The sequence below is a fragment of the Ammospiza caudacuta genome, chromosome 2, assembly GCF_027887145.1.
Source record: "Ammospiza caudacuta isolate bAmmCau1 chromosome 2, bAmmCau1.pri, whole genome shotgun sequence".
In the NCBI taxonomy this organism is placed as follows: Eukaryota; Metazoa; Chordata; class Aves; order Passeriformes; family Passerellidae; genus Ammospiza; species Ammospiza caudacuta.
In genome coordinates this window covers 32,815,900-32,832,255 of record NC_080594.1, presented here as the reverse complement: position 1 = coordinate 32,832,255, position 16,356 = coordinate 32,815,900, and the positions used below count along the sequence as shown (strand labels likewise).

Below are 16,356 nucleotides of genomic sequence, written 5' to 3'. Positions count from 1 at the left end.
AACTGCCCTGATATTGGGCAAAAGGTTCCATGGCTGATCAAACAAGGCAATCTGAAAAAGGTAAGGTCTAAGAGCAGCCAAGAGGCAAAAAGAATAATATGGCCTCTAGCTGCACTGTTCAAATCACAGAAGTCCAGTGTGATCGGTCACACTGGTCAGTGACAGCACATGGGAAAAAAAGCTAAAATCAAAGGAAGCCACACAGGACAGTTAATTTCTCCTGACCATGAGTTTTAGGATACTAATGGATTCTTGCGATGTGAACAAGAATCAGATGCAGTAAGTCACTGTGACCAAGGGCAGAAAGACAGAGTAGCTGAGGAACAAACAGATGTAGGAGCAAAGCAAGACCATGTTCCATGGTCAGTTGGAAGTCTAGAATCCAAATCCTTAAACCAAAGAAGTCAAATGCCAGGCTGGATGGCCAAGACAGCCTGTTAAGGAAAAAGAGGGCATAATGCCAACAAAAATCAGAACCAGAAATTAAGATCCTTTTGATGAGACTTCTAAGCCAGACGGCAGCAGGTCTGATAGAGGGGATCTCAATTGCTTTGGAGACTGGGCCATCAGCTCTGCAGCTGACATAGCCAGGCAGAGCTGCACAAATGGGTGCAGTCCTCACAGGGGAATGGGTACCAGAATTAGTGGAGATGTTAAAACAACTGAATTTGGCTATGTAGCTTGATCCTGAACCAGGATCTGAGGTTTAAACTGAGATCTGAGCAATCGTATGTATGACTAAACCTATCATTTACTCCTTATGATTTTCTTTCTCTGTAAAAACACATAGGCAACATACATCAGACTCATATTCCTTCAGTGGACAGCAGCCTTTATTGTTAGCTGTCCTGAAGTTAGAGATGAACCATCAAAAGGCTTTGCAGTTGATACTGAAGATTGCAAGTCAGTGATGACAAGATACCCTGGAGCTAAGATGATCTATGTATTAAGTACAAATTTGTTCCGCCACAGAAGCAGTTTCTGTAACATTTAATATAGTCTGAAAAGTAGTTCTGGATTTCAAATAGATCTATCTAAAAACAATGAAGTATCTTCCATGGGCCAAGGGAAAAGACTAACAGAAAACACAAGGAAGGCTGACAGTTTGCCTAAGAAGCTCTAAAGCTACTAAGACATCTGCCATCTGCAGCAACTTTAACCAGCACAAAGAAAGGACAGCATAAAGGAGAAATACATGGTTACATATGAATGCATAGCAAGAAAGCTCCTCCCTCAGCACTGAGAGCAAGTGTTTGAGAAACTGGACCCTAAGTTTATTTGACTGGCAGTTACAATGCACACGTTTATTAAATCCTTCCTGGCTTCAGGCTATTTCTCTTTATTACAGCCTTGAAAAACAACATAGACATCAAATTATTCCCGCAGTATAAGACATAAGATTTTACAGCTTTTATTCTAAAGGCTAAATAAATCTTACTGTGTAATTGTCATATAAAATACAGATCATGAGGCAAGGAAAAGGAACTGAATGTTCTAGCACTTCTTTTGATCGTTGTTTTATAGGGTCTGCTGTAAGATATTCTGTAAAAAGTATCACAGAATTGTTCACATTTGAGCAATCTACATACACACATCCACAACACAGACATGCACATTAAGTTTGTAGTACCACACAATACTTTGATCTCCTGTCTTGCTTAAAGGATATTACCTAAACCACTGGCTATGCCTCTCCCATCATGTGATGCTTTCAGACTCTTCTTCAGCTAAGAACTGTTTGCTGTTATTCATATGAAAGAGACCTTTCCTGACATTGTTGAAATAACCTTCCCATGTTACCAACAAGAAAAAGATCCAACACAGCATCAAAATCACTGTTAACTTTGCACTGAAGAAATACTCTTCTAGTGAAAAAGCTCTGAGCTCTCTCCTTAACTACGTTTTTAAACCATGGGGGAAGTTTTCTAGCTATGGGTAGAGTTTTCAGTAACACAAGACTCCTGTTCACCTTGATCTTTTCTGACACTGGCTTGCTCAAAAACTTGCATGTTTAACTGAACATGGACACATATTTGTGTCAGCTAAGGCAAAGAATAAAACACTGGACACCAGAAAAGGAAGAATATAGGAGAGAGTTTTTCTGTAGTAGAGAGGCGCTAACGGTTGGGCACTTTGCAAATGTAAAGCTCCACAACAGAGGAAGTTCTGGATCTCACTTGGAAGGAACAATGATGATATGGCCTTGCTTGAGCAGGAGTCTGGACAAGATAAGCCCCAGAGGCCCTTTCCAACCTCAACTGTTTTGTGATACCAGGTCAGCAGTGAATCCTACAATTGGACTGAAAAAATCATATCCAAATTTGCCTCTTGTCCTATCTGGCTCTGGAAGCATTCAAGCACAACCCTAAATTTACCATGACAGAAAAATAATTACAGTTGGCATACTGAAAGCTTCCAGAAGGTTACAGGATACATGTCCATTAGCAGATTGCACAGGAGATCTGTTAGTCTTGAGGGGAAGCCTCCAGGAAGGCTTCCTTTCTTTCCCTAATTATTTATAAATCATTTTAATAATCTTCCACTGTTGTGGAACAAGATTCACTACAGAAGATCACTCTGACAAGAATAACTACTGCAGAACAGGTCCCCAGCACTGTGCAAAGCAGCACCTATTCCTGGTTTTGAACTTATTCTGCAGTCGCTAAGGGAGATCACTGAGTAAGATGCAGTGTGAGCATTCTTGTCAAGCTTTCTTATCTCCTGATGCCATGAACCAAATCTCAACAAACATCATGTGTTTTTCTTACTTGTTCTTTATGGCTAATATCATCCTGAGATTCAGTCTGGTAATCAGCCAACTCCCTAAACAGGCCCACCCAGATGGACCTTAATGGCTGGCCAGCAAACATTCACTTTATGAGGCCTTGCTCTGTTTCCCTATGTGTCAAACTGGAATTTTTAAATTCATGGAACATTTAGCACCAAACTCACATCAACAACTATAGAACCACATGGTGTGGTTTCATCACATACATTTTGTAATGACCATATACTGAGGGAAATGGACTGTTCTGCTTCCTACTGAGGAGCTTGCACTGTCAGTGCTGAAGTCCCCTAAAAAAATAATGCCATTTCCACTTCCAGTACTATTACACTTTTGTCCACTTGTTATCCCAAGATTGGTATCTGTATAGGAGACTCAAAAGACCTTCTTAACTAAATAAAAGCATTTCCCATGCAAATCTTTCTATTAATGCACAGGATGATGCACATTTCACAAGGGGACACAACCAATTGAAACACTACAGACAGTATCTTAGTATGTACCTCATTTACATCAGCTCAAGGCATCATAAGGAACTGAAATGCAGCAGCAGTACAGACATTTTTAAGTTCACCAAAAAAAGCCCGAGAAACATTTCAGCCTGGTGGCTGGATGGGCAAAGAAGGCTCTGAAGGTCACCCTTACCTTTCCCAGAAAATGTTTGCGGTACAGCTTGGCTGTAGGGTCACTTTCCAGTTTCACTTTACCACTCCAGGAAAAGGGTACATCAGACAGAGTTGGACTCAAGCTGGAGAGGTTGTGGCTGGTCCCTTCAATCCAGTAGCCCCCAAACTGGGGTAGGATAATGAGAGGATATGGCCACCCTTTCTGTAATACCTATTCAGAAGGACAAAAGGCATAAAAGCTGACAGGTCTGTAAGCTGGAAAGCCAATAAGCTGAAAAAACAATGAAGTCCAAGACAAACAGAGAGAGGAGAGAGCAGTACTAACTCACCTCATGGATGCTGGGATAAGGAATATACTCCTCTTCTGTCTGAAATCAGAACAGGCCATTAGCAAAAACATGTGACATCTTTAAAGGTGTTATGCTCTCATGACTGTGCAAACTGTGCCCTCAGCTTCTACTCTGCCCTGGGTCATCCTTAGAGTTTTACTTCAGGACTTAAGGTTAGACTCCATTTCCAAGGTCTCAGCATTATAATAAAGAACTCTGTGAACAATAAACTTAGGAACCAGATTCTATCCACCCTCCTCCTCCAAACTACAGGGAATACAGGCATGCAAAATGAGGAAGTAGCCAAACTATAAGCAAATTTGGTGTGGTTAGGAGTGGCAGCCTCTCTCCTTTCATTCCACACAGTGTCAGACAGCCTCTGTCCTTCTGCTGACAAGGATGACAGTAGGAATGGCAGAAAAAGTGCTGTTATTTACAGTGAGATTGAGGCTGTGTCATCTCCATGGCTGCTCTGTGGTATTCATCAGAGCAAGGCCGAGGTGTGACTCAGAGAACAGAAGCGGTATCTGAGCCAATTTATGCCGGTTGGATGCCCTCTCCATCACCACAAACAGCACTGACTATCTCTGTCAGAGTAAAGCTGTATCAATTCTCGATGTGGCTATTTTATAGGTCATCCCAAGATAAAAGTCAAGGTCAGGTTTGATTTTAAGGTTAATAGGCCTGAGCTGAGACTGAAGAAGTGGAGTTTAATCCTCAACTTGAGGATTTAAAGATAGGAATCTGTTCTTACTGTCTTAATACTGGCAAAACAGATAAACTTTCTAGTAGCATCTCTGAGTCATCAAGCAGATTACTGAAATAAATACTACGTGGTTTCATAAATATTATTACAGCTCTTAAACTGAATGAATTTAAGAAATTACTTAGTCAAAACTAACACTTTTAATAACAATAAACTCTTACTGGAGCAACTTAAATTGGAAAAAGGAAAAGTTAATTCTATTTCAGCTACATACTTTCATTCTCTTGTGGAGCAACTAGGAAAAAAAAAAGAAGATAAAAATGGCAAGCATGTGTTTTTGGGATGTTTGCAGACTCCCTGTTCATTCCAGTATGAAAGTACAATGCAAGCCAGGTCAGTAATTATCTGCCATTCTCAACAATTTAGGAGGCAACAACAACTTGGCCTGACCTTGAGAGGAGCTGGAAGGGAACATCTTTGTTCATCCAGACGACTCCCCTGGAAACATAAAGTCACAGACAGTGAATCCTGTATCTCAGCATGTCTGTTTCACTTACCCTCTGTGTCCTTCTCCATATCCTCAATATGCATATTTTATCCCTCTATAAAATCTGCCAATTTAAGCAACTTTGGAGGACTGGAATAAAAAGGAAAAGTAAAGCTAGAACTTGGCCAGCCCCCTAATCTGGCATTAAAACTGAAAAACTACCCCCAAGCTTACACCTCTTAAAAGCAGACAACTGGCAGATATTAAAAACAACCTCCCAAACTCATTTTCTTACTTGATTCTCTGATCTGTTCTAGCTACCTTCCTTCCTATCCTAAGCAACAAAAAGAAAAAATGGAATGACTATGAGGCGGGTTGAAAAAACAGAGCAAAAGGCCGCCTAGTTTCCCCTCAATCAGGAGCTGGCATCCAGACTTGAATCTCCTCCTTAAGGGTATTTTACCCTCTGCCTCCTCACCATGGCAAAGTAGCTCACTTCTACCACACCTCTGCAGCAGAAGCACAGAGGAATAGGACAATCTCAGCGAGGAGAGTCCCAACACAGACTGAGCAGAGGCCCAGACCAGAAGATATGAGGGTCAACAGGCCATAGTCCAAGTGGGCATCACAGACAGAACCGTCAGAAGCAGAATTTGCATCATCAGATAGGAAGGTGAGGACCAGAATTTAAAATGCAGGTTTCTCTTACACACACTACCTGAGCATTCAACTACTGTCACCTAAATCTTGTAACTCCCATGCTGGAACACGATGCTGAGACTACATTTTTATATACCATCAGTTACTGGCGTGGCTAATCAGGGATTCCAGACAGGATAAGCAGCTCTTGACTTTGTTGTGAAAATAAGCAGGATTGGATTTCTAACAGCCATGCCTGTGCACATATTCTACAGTGGAACTAGCTTGTCAACCAGATTCTGGTAGAAATAGGTAAATCTCAGAGGAGCTCTACAGTGGAGACTTAGGAGACTCAGGAACAGAAGTTTTGGGCAATGCTCCAGCTGTACAGGGTGCAAAACCTGCTAGCATAGTACCACTAAGACTGAGCAACAGCAACCTTACTACTGAGGATTCACAATAATCAGGATGCTCTCTGCAGGAGCAACAAAAGGAAAAAAAAAAAGGAAAGAAAAACACCCAACACACCTACTTCACATAAAAACAAGGTTTGAGGAAAATGAGAAAGTTTATTAAAAGAACCTAAGAAGGAGCCATGAAAAAACTTAAACATTCATGAAATCATGAAGAGCCAGACCTTGAGTACACAACAAATGCTTAACACCTTTAAAATACTCTTAGAAACATCAGAAGTAAAACAGTATGGCCACACTCCAGGGTAAGGGAGACTAGTAGTAGATGTATGAGATCATTCTTCAGAAGTCTGAAGTTGAGTTCAATCACAAAAAGTAGCAGTAAAAACAAATTTTAATTGGTTAAATATAGAAACACAGTAAAGTGAGCGAGGAACGATGAGCAGGTAACAAAAAACCTAATTATTTTCCTTAGCTCTACTAGGAGAAAGAAGCTTCACATGTTGTCTACAAGGTGACACAAGATCAAACTACAAAAGCTGAGTTTAAAGACCTTCCCCCAAAAAATTGTTTTCCTTTTGTATTTTCAACAATGGAGACTAAACAAATACAGCCTGGAAACATTCTTCATAGGAAACCTTTAGAATATGTTTTGAATTGTGATGTCAGTACACAGCATTGACAAGATGAATAACCAATTACCAGGATGTGGTGAGTTGTGAAATTAAGATGGAACACAGGTTGACAAGTGACCTTTATCTTTTGCAGAAGTAGTTAGTAACCATTTTGCATTTAGGGAAGTTGTAAAGATGAAAAAGTTGAGTTCATGGAATGTAAGTGCTAAAAAGTGCTTTGTTGATGTGGTCTCGAGTTTCAGTTGTCAACCTACTGAGCTGAGGTTCACAAAGAAGACCAGGTTCTGAAACAGGGATTTGGAAAAGAGACAGAAAGTCCTGTCACTACCAGAAAGTCCTGGGCACTGTCAAAACAGGGCTGAGGCATGATGGACACACAGGTACAAAACAGCCACAGACTTCCGCAACAAAGTGGGGGAAGTACTGGGATAGAAATGGAGATTGGGAAACTGCAATCTTCTAATATTTCTCTCTCCTTCCTTGGCATTTTTGGTAGATCTGATAACTGCAAGAAATTTTCAGTTTCAAAGGAGGTCCTGGTAGGAGACCAGTATCTCAGCAAGCCTGAGGGAAAACTTTCTGGGCTGCTGTAAAGGAGCTCTGTACCAGAGCCTCTACAGAGAGCAAAGGAATGTACCAGCACATTCCAAGACTCTGCACTGTTAAGGAAGCTCCTGGTAGCCTGGAAGCTGAAGACAAATTTAAATCTACCAGCCTCTCCTCTAGAGCAAAGCTTAAGGTAAGAATAATGGAACCCTGGGCTGTACAGTCCAAAGCTTTACTTTAAAGGGTAACCAGGACCACAAGAAATGTGCAGCCTAAGATGCTGAAGCATCAAAGCATGGGCTGAACAACTGCTTGATGATCACTGTCATTCCTCAAAAGGGAGAGGAATAAACTGCAGCAGTCTCAGCCACCCCTTGAGACATCCTTCAGGCTTGAGCTGGTTTGGCTTGCAGCACTGCCATTTTCTCTGGGTAGCCAACTGGACACATCATCACTCTGGGAATCTCATATCAGCCTGAGAATCTCATATTCCCAAGGTCTTGCACAGGGTAAACACCTGGTCTGAGCAGGATGAAAGAATGAATGACAGAGAAAAAGGTGCCCAGACCCAGAGTCAGGTCTAACGTGGCATAACAACGCTAAGATAATACACATATTTTATGGGGAAAGAGCAGTGCCTTGAGGAGACTAGTTCAAAACAGACAACTGAGATACAAAAGGGGACACAGGGAAAAAACCCATGAAAGTACTTTTGAGAAAATAAAACCGAGTATGCAGAAATTGTAAGAATGCAGAACAGAGGGAGTGAACAAAAGCAGTCAAGTGAAGGAGACTGGCTATGCAAACAAACGAAGACCTGAAATATCTGAGCTTATTGGATGAAATAAAATTTCCTTGGTTTTCAATTGCCTGCACTGCAAAGCAATCAAGGATCAACATGTTACTAAATGTCCTTTAAGAGAGTATATACAGTGACTTCACTAGATCTGGAAGCACAGAACAAAGTGGCCAGTCGTCCATTTATTTCCAAGAAACTATTAATAAAATTGAAGAGAAAAAGAAAAACAAAAAGGAAACAAGAAAGGAAAAAAAAATGGTAAACTTCTTTCCCAGATCTTGGGATTTGTTTCAGTGTAAAAAGAGAGTACAACTTTACCTGTTAATTTATCACACAGAATGTGAAATGGCTATCCTAATTTTCAGTCCAACAATTATATTCCAATCCAATGGTAAAGTATTCAATAATCAATGCTATCCTGAGGCTTTTTTGTTGTTATTTTACAGAAGAAATGTTCAAGTCTCCTGCTTTGGTTTTCTCTCACTTTGATTGCTAAGGAAAATCCCAGATTTTGTTTACAAGAATGATTCAACAGATGTAAAGGACAGTCACAGTCAAATGGAAGGAAAGGGAAAGCAAAAACAAACAAAAAAGAATAAAGAATTAGTAAAAATCTAAACAAAGATAATAAGTATTAGAATTTTTTTTCTTTTGGAAAACACTAAACTTTCAAAAAAATCTGTTATACTGAAATGGCAGTTAATGATTTGCCTAGTGCATCTTCGGTGACAAAACAAGATTAAATTAAAAAAAAAAAGCTATAAAGTCTTGATAGTGGGCAGCTAAGAAAACATCATAGATGCAAAATTAGGCAGTCTGCATGCCTTGGAGATTCCCATCAGCTCCCTGCTATCTCTCTAACTAAAGAGGTGCAAATCCAGTCAGACTTTCCATATGGTAAACTGAAATACTGACAATCTTAAATACCGGTCTTCCACTGAGGGACACCTGGTAGGGACTCATCCTTATCCATATTTCAAAGCCTGGGAAGGACTGTCACAGCCTTTGAACATGTGCTTGAACTGACGCAGCACTGCTTGCTCAAGCTTACTCTCCTGCAGTTAAATGAGCCAGGCACACTTACACAGCTTGCTACTCTAAAGCACGGAGAACACATCCCAAACACAGTTTGGATGTCAGTGCAGTGGTTGCAAGGTCTGTGTCTGCCTGCACAGAATACATGGATGCATGAATACATGGCAGATACACCTTCAGCCCTCCCTCCCACCCTCCTCTCCAGTCTGCCAAAAAGTACTTAAGCCTCATCACTCTAAATTCAGCATTTTGCTGCTACCATCCATCTCCTCACCTTTGTAGTCTCACTAAATTCTGACATTTTCCTCATATTCATAATTTGATCACTCAAATTCCAGAAAAGAAGTTAATTTGTTTTGGTAAGGTTAATTCCTGTACATAATAAAAGGCAGGAGTTATGTGTCATGTTATGTGTTATGTTAGGTCAAGGTTAACCACAGCACTTTAAAGAAGGTGCACCACTCAGGGATAATACTGGTAACCTACAAGGATGCTCTGAGAACACATAATCTGAAAAATATGAAGACTTCATTGATAGGTATTTAACACATATATTACTATGTCTTTATCTGATACAGTAAAAGGGGGGAAAAACCAATTCTGCCCTGTTTTAAGTTTGTAACAAAATATATGCAGCCAAATGCGTGTATTTCTGTGTAAGAATTAAGCCAGAGTCCCTCCTTCTTGCACAAGTTAAAGACAGGACCTACAGTAGTTATTTATTAAACTGTCTGACCTTGCTAAATGCAGTTAGGTTAACATCCCATTAATCACCTGTCATTATATCTGCTACCCAGCAGAACAGAGTTTCCTGAAGAAGATGCCAGAGATAACTTACTGCAACTTTGATTTTCTCTCAGAATCACACTTCTGCAAAGAACAGACAGGATTATAATAACCTGTGTCTATTGCTTCCATCATGCTGACATGGAAAAATGAACACAGAAAAATGCTTTTGAAATCCCATTGAAGAGTAAGAGATTGAACCTAGAAGCCCTAAACATTCTGTAAGCCCACAATAAAGAATATTGTGAGTGAAGCAACAGGACAAATAGTAGCTGATTATTTGTTTGCTACCAAAAATTAAGAGATCCCAAAGTCTGACAGAATTACTTCTCCTTACCTGCATTTTTTCAATCATCTCAAACAAGTCCACAGTCTGTGAAAAGGAAAAGACAACAGAGAAAAACAATTTGACATTTGCAGAAGCTAACATTATCTTCTGTGGTAACGCAGATATTGAAGGAGTCAACAGCTCCTTCCATATTTTGGCAAAGAAACTATTTGCTTGCTGAAGACCTGATGGAATTGTTCTTCCTTAATTGGTAGCATGGACAATATAACTGTCCAAACTGTCTTCTGCTTGTGCTGCAAAAGCTTGACCTGAAACCTGGTCAGTCAGGTATCCGGGATTTCTCTGTTTCAATGGGTCAGATTGACTTGAGATAGAACGGCATAAGAACTGGTCAAATTAGCAAGTTTAGGATTCTCACAGAGGGAGGCAACTACAGCTGTAAGACATACATGCACACAAGCTTGATTTCAGTCAATTCCTCTGCACACATAACTCAAAGCATACACCAGCCCTGAGTCAAACATGAACTGCTTTTACCTTGTTGGGGACAGCAGGAGTGAGGACACATGGAAAGCCTTCAGTGGGAGAGTCTATAACATCACTAAAACCCTGCACCGCCTCCTCAGACCTCCTGCAACAGACAGACGTGGAAGAGAAAAAAAAGAAATAAAAAAAATTAACTCTTAACAGAATTCAAGATGTCAGTGCTTGCCTGCAGTGCCTCCTTTGCCCTCTGCATACTACTCCTCTCCCCAGGCCATTTCTTGCCTATCAGGAAGCTGTCATTACCTACGAGAATCCCTGAGGTGGCTGAACTTACCCCTTGCCACTTTCAAACATCCTGGATGTAACAGCAAAAATCTTCTGGCTTCTGACTGCTCTGTCTCTGCTCACATAACAATATTTTCCTCACAACTGTCATGGAAGTGCTGAATGATTTTTCTTTGCCAAGTTCCTCTTCCATCATGGATTTGGAGCAGAATTAAGACACGTGTCTTAAGAAGCTTTGTAATCAGATCTCAAAACAGAACTGCATTAAAAAGGATGAAAGTAGTTCTGAGCCATCACTAAAATCAGCACCAAAAGGACAGCCCCAGTTGCCACAGCCTGGGTATTAATCTCAAAGACAGGAGCATAACAGAGATGGCACTGGAACAGAACCGATAACACCCTGCAGAGATGCAGGCACTGTTTTGTGTTACCACTGCTGGTACAGCAGCATGGAGATTAGGTGAGCTTTTGTATGCACATCTGCTATGGAAAATATATTATTACTATGGTCCCTGCTGGAGCAGCAGTGGGTACAAACAGCAGCAGGACTTTATTTGATTTCATAGAAGAGAAAATAAAAAGCAACACAAACACTACACTGTACTTTAGAAGACATATCTGGCATTGCCCAAGGCAGTACAACCAGCCCCACAGCCAGCTGCACCTCTCCTACTGTTACTTTATAAACATTCCACACCTCTCACAGTTTTTACTAGCAGTCACATCTGGGGTTAAGTCATGGTGAAGGCCACATAGGTGGGGCTGGGAACTAAGCACAGGTTTACAGGACACAGGACTCATCCACTTTGTAATGAAATCATGAATATGATTATTAGGTGGTCACAGAATCACAGAACGGTTTGTGTTGGAAGTGACCTTAAAGACCATCTAGTCCCAACCCCTCTGCCAGATGTCAGCTACTACATCAGATTGCTCAGGGCCCATCCAACCTGGCCTTGAACACTTCTAGGGGTGGGCCACCCACAGCTTCGCTGGGCAACCTGTTCCAGTGCATTGCTATCCTCTGAGTAAAGAATTTCTTCCTAATATGTAATATGAATCTCTTCTCTTTTAGTTTAAAACCATTCCCCATTGTCCTGTTACTACCTGTCCAGTAAAAAGTCACTCTCCCTTTTAAATAAGCTCCTTCTAAGTACTAGATTCTTCTTTTCTCCATGCTGAACAACCCCAGCTGTCTCAGACTATATTTGTAGGAAAGGAGCTCCAGCCCTCAGAACATCTTTGTGGCCTCCTCTAGACCTATTCTGGCAGGTTCACATCTCTCTTGTGCTGGGGACCCCAGAGCTGGATGCAGTATACCACATGTATACTCACAAGAGCAGAGTAGAGAGGGAAAATCACCTCTCACAACCTGCTGGCCACTCCTCTTGTGATGCAGCCCAGGGTACGTTTGGCTTTCTGGGCTGTAAGCGCACACTGCAGGCTCATGCCCAGCTCTTCCTCTACCAGAACCTCCAAGTCCTTCTCCACGGGCCTGCTCTCAATGAGTTCATCTCCCAGCCTGTGCCCATATCTGGGATTGTCCCAAACCAGGTGCAGCACATTGCACTTGGACTTGTTGAACTCCATGAGATTCTCACAGGACCCCCACTCCTCCAGCTTGTCCGGGTCTCTCTGGATGGTTCCTTCTTCCGTTGTGTCAGCCACACCCCTCAGCTCTGTGTCACCTGCAAACCTGCTGAGGGTGCTCTCAGTGCCACTGCCTGCATCACTTATAAAGATATCAAAGATCACCAGTCCCAAGACAGAGCCTGAGAGACACTACTCACCACTGGCCATACAACCATGATACAAGGCATACAATAATCCTACAAGGCAATCAAGAATTGCTGTCCTGTAGCTATTAGATGCATGACTGCTGCTGCTTCCATGCTAGGAGAGTGGTCACGCAGACCCTTGCTTTGAAAGCAGTGGCTACATTCCCTCTTGTATAGAGGTACCACTTATTTCTGTAATCTTGAAACTACTCTGTCACAAGCTCCAAGAATCCTAATGCTCACCAGTTCTCTGACAATTCAGAATTCATTTTTGTGGCCCAATGGCATAATGTAACTTGCATATAGGCTCATCAACACATAATGCTTCCATCCCACAATTTTCTCCTGAAATTCATATGAGAGAGATCTGTATAATGCATCCAGAAATTAATGCCATAAAATGTCTGCAAGGGAAGACGTAGGAGTTAGTCTTGACAACCTCAAACAAATATTGAAATAGTTGGATGGCAAATGTATTTTAAATTAATATTAATACTATACTAATACATTCTTTATTTATCATCCTCTTCATTTACTTGAAGAATGTTTGGGATGAGCAAAATTTATGTCCAAGGCAGTACATGAAACATTTTCCCTGTCTCTTAAAAATCTGAAGATTCTTTTCTGTAAACTCTAAAAAGGCAACAAGTTTAAGTCGATAAATTCTCTTTTTCAGAAAGAAGTGTAACAATAGAACCTTTCGTGTAACTGGATGTCCTGGGGCCTTGTTTCATATTAGTGTTTTCTTTGGCATGTCACTGAGGTGAATGCTGAATCATTCAGAGGAGTTAAATACACATCTGCATCATGGAAATCCTACATGGTCAGTGTGGCCAGTCCTGCCCCTGTCCTCTAACCATAAATTGATCTCAACACTCTGGACTGACTGGAAAACTTCAGGCAGAAACTGTTCTTAACCATTGAATCCTAGCACAGTTCTATTGACCAAATGAGTCCAGTAAATGCCAAAATCACCAGCCTTACTGTAGATTCAGGGATGTTCACAATTCTGTAATTATCCCAAATTAGGAATATGCCACAGGCCTTTGAAAATCCAAGAGAATGCCTTAGATTTTACATTATCTTTTATAAAATATCACAAAAATTTGGTGCTATTATAATTATCACTTTGAAGTCCACATTCAATTTCTGGAACTTTGAACTTTTGGAATGAAAAGCACTAGACTATTATAAAAAGGGAACATACTTCTTTTCAAATTGGAACTTCAAACTCCTTGACCACAAAAAAGAAGAACATCATCCTTCTGAAAAAGGAAAGCAATTCTGCAGATTGGGAGAGGAATATTTATGTGCAAATGTATACTTGCTGAAGCTTTATTCTTAGGAAATGGCAATAAGGGGAAGCATAGGGCCTAGAAAATGCTGAAGGCTAGATTGGGACTTGCTAGTGACACTAACCAGTACATTAATTTCAAGCAGGCAGTCAAACTAAATCTAGGTACTGCTGATCCACTGATAAATTCCACTCTCAATTCTGAAACGGAACAAGAACTTTTGAACATCTCTAAGCCACTACAACTCTGCTCATGCCTTGTATTCTGTCTTGCAGCATCCTCTGCTATTTCAGTCATAGGATCTCTCTACCCAGCTTTCAAAATCATTGCTATCTGCTGTATCTGAGCCAGTTCAATAACCAAGTCAATGCAAGTATCTGCTCTAAAAAACCACAAATTGGACAGAATTTCATACACCCTTTCATAAATATATTCCAGAGCAAATGGGGATTTGTTGCACTCTAAAAGGCAAGTGCCCCAAATCCTAAGACAACTGTTTTCCTGAAAGTTCACAGGGAAGCAGGTGTATAGCTGTTGTAAACACTTCTGCTCAACTGGAAGCCTTCCAATAGGAGAAACACCACAGCGTGATTTGCAGCTATCTGTGGAACAACAGTCAGGATAATAACTGGTGTCCCAGCCTGATAAGAGTTTCTTGCAGGGAGACACTAATATGTTTTTTAAATCCCTCACTAGAATGGACAGGCAATTCAGAAGAACTGAAGGTAATGTGAGACAAGAACAGGCCTGAAATGCTCATAAGGAAAACTCTGGGCAACCACTTCTCTTGAGTAACAATTTCTGCCGCTTCACTCCCTTATTTCTGCCTTAGAGAGGTGCATTTGCTTTACCACATACAATTGTCAGCTATTCGGTGGAGACAGCTGAAAACATGACACGAATAGCCCTACTCTCAGAACCCCTATACAGCTTTGAAAATTGCTTACACATGGATTCCTAGAGCCCAAGAGAAGGAATTATTGAAGCAGAACTAGGAAAAGGAAGCTACCACTAGAGATGAGAGGCAGTTTGCTCTCAGCTGGTCACAAACTTTCTGCCCACAGATTCTGACATCAAGTAAGGAACCTCTCTCCCACCTCTGGCTGCGGGGCAGCTACCGTGGAGGGCACCGCTCCCACTCGTGGGCAGCCCGCGCTCAGGACTTCGTGCACGCACAAAGAGGTGGGCAGCGTAGCGGGAGGCCCGGAGAACTCTCCCCGCCAGCTCTCCTTGCGGGCCAGGAGAAAGGAGAACTCCAGGGGGAATTTAATCTTGCCATCCAACCCACACTCCCACCTCCTGAGAAGTCCCAAGAGGAGAGGTCCCCCACTCCTGGGACGGCAGGAGAAAGCCAGCCGAGCCTCCCTCTTTCCTTCCAGGGAGAGGGGCACCGCGGCCGCCCCACGGCCCGCCTCCCGCGGCCGGAGCGGGGCCGGAGGGAGGGAGCAGCGAGGGCCGGGCCCACAGCCAGACCCGGACCTGCCTGGCTGGGCACGGCCATCGCCTTCCCCCTTCCCGGGTCTCCGCCCTTCCAGCCAACCCGCCAGGGCTCTTCCTGCTGCTCCAGCACTGCGATCCCAACGCCGGCAGCCGCTGCCCTGCCCCGTCCCCGGGCTGCCCGGGAAAGGCAGGGCCCCAGGCCCCACTGCCGCCGGCACCGGTCCCGGTGGCAGTACCTACCCTCCGCTGGCTCCGGCAGGGAAGCCGTGCTCCCGGGAAAACATGCTGGACTGCTCCGCTGAGTCAGCTCCCGGGTTCCCTCCTCGGGAGCTTGCTCTCCCCCGGCCTCGCCATGAAGAAGGGCACGGGCTCCCTGCCGGCCCCCCGCGAAGCCCCGGCTCCCGCCCCCACTCCTCCTCTTCCTCTCGGTCGGGATTCACCGGATAGAAAGGGAAGGGACCCGCACGGCCGGGCCCGGGCCCGGCGGGCAGCGGCCCCGGAGAGCACGGAGGGGAGGAGGAGGAGGAGGAGGAGGAGGAGGAGGGATGGAGGACGAGGAGACAAGGGGGGATGGGGTGATGGCTTCTGCCCCTCCTCCGCTGTGGCAGAGCGGTTCCCCTGGAGTCCCCGCTGTGGGAGCCCATGGATGGAGCACAGCGTGCAGGAGCGGCTGCTGGGACAGCCGAGCCGGGGACGCTGCTCTCCAGGTTGTGTGAGGGTAACACAAGCACAGCGTTAGACAGGGACAGCAGAGGGATTCCACTTATTCAACTCTGCTATAGAATAACATCACATCTTCAGGCTCTCAATGTCCAGTGAGGAAGGTGACCATCAAAGCAGTTCTCCACAAATCTCCATTCTTTTAAAGGGAAGGCTAGGAACATACTGCATCCACTAAATCCAAATCCGTGTCATTTGGATCTGACGTACCTCGAGGACCGCAGAAATTTGGCTCTGCACCCCGTATGAAATAGTTCATTGATGCAATGTGTAAACT

The 16,356-nt window shown here is 43.0% G+C and overlaps 1 protein-coding gene across 3 annotated transcripts in view; it reads right to left on the bottom strand.

The window, feature by feature from the left end:
* Positions 1 to 15,730, bottom strand: part of LOC131554930 (rap1 GTPase-activating protein 1-like) — a 40,721-nt gene extending 24,991 nt beyond the window's left edge. For all 3 annotated transcript variants that reach the window (XM_058800547.1, XM_058800548.1, XM_058800549.1), the window contains exons 1-6: positions 15,600 to 15,730; positions 10,613 to 10,706; positions 10,124 to 10,159; positions 4,897 to 4,944; positions 3,741 to 3,779; positions 3,431 to 3,622 (exon numbers count right to left, since the gene is read on the bottom strand). In XM_058800547.1, the coding sequence (XP_058656530.1) occupies positions 3,431 to 3,622; positions 3,741 to 3,779; positions 4,897 to 4,944; positions 10,124 to 10,159; positions 10,613 to 10,706; positions 15,600 to 15,643 (453 nt within the window). In that variant the 5' untranslated portion in view covers positions 15,644 to 15,730. The remainder of the gene's footprint in view (positions 1 to 3,430; positions 3,623 to 3,740; positions 3,780 to 4,896; positions 4,945 to 10,123; positions 10,160 to 10,612; positions 10,707 to 15,599) is intronic.
* Positions 15,731 to 16,356: the final 626 nt, after the last annotated feature.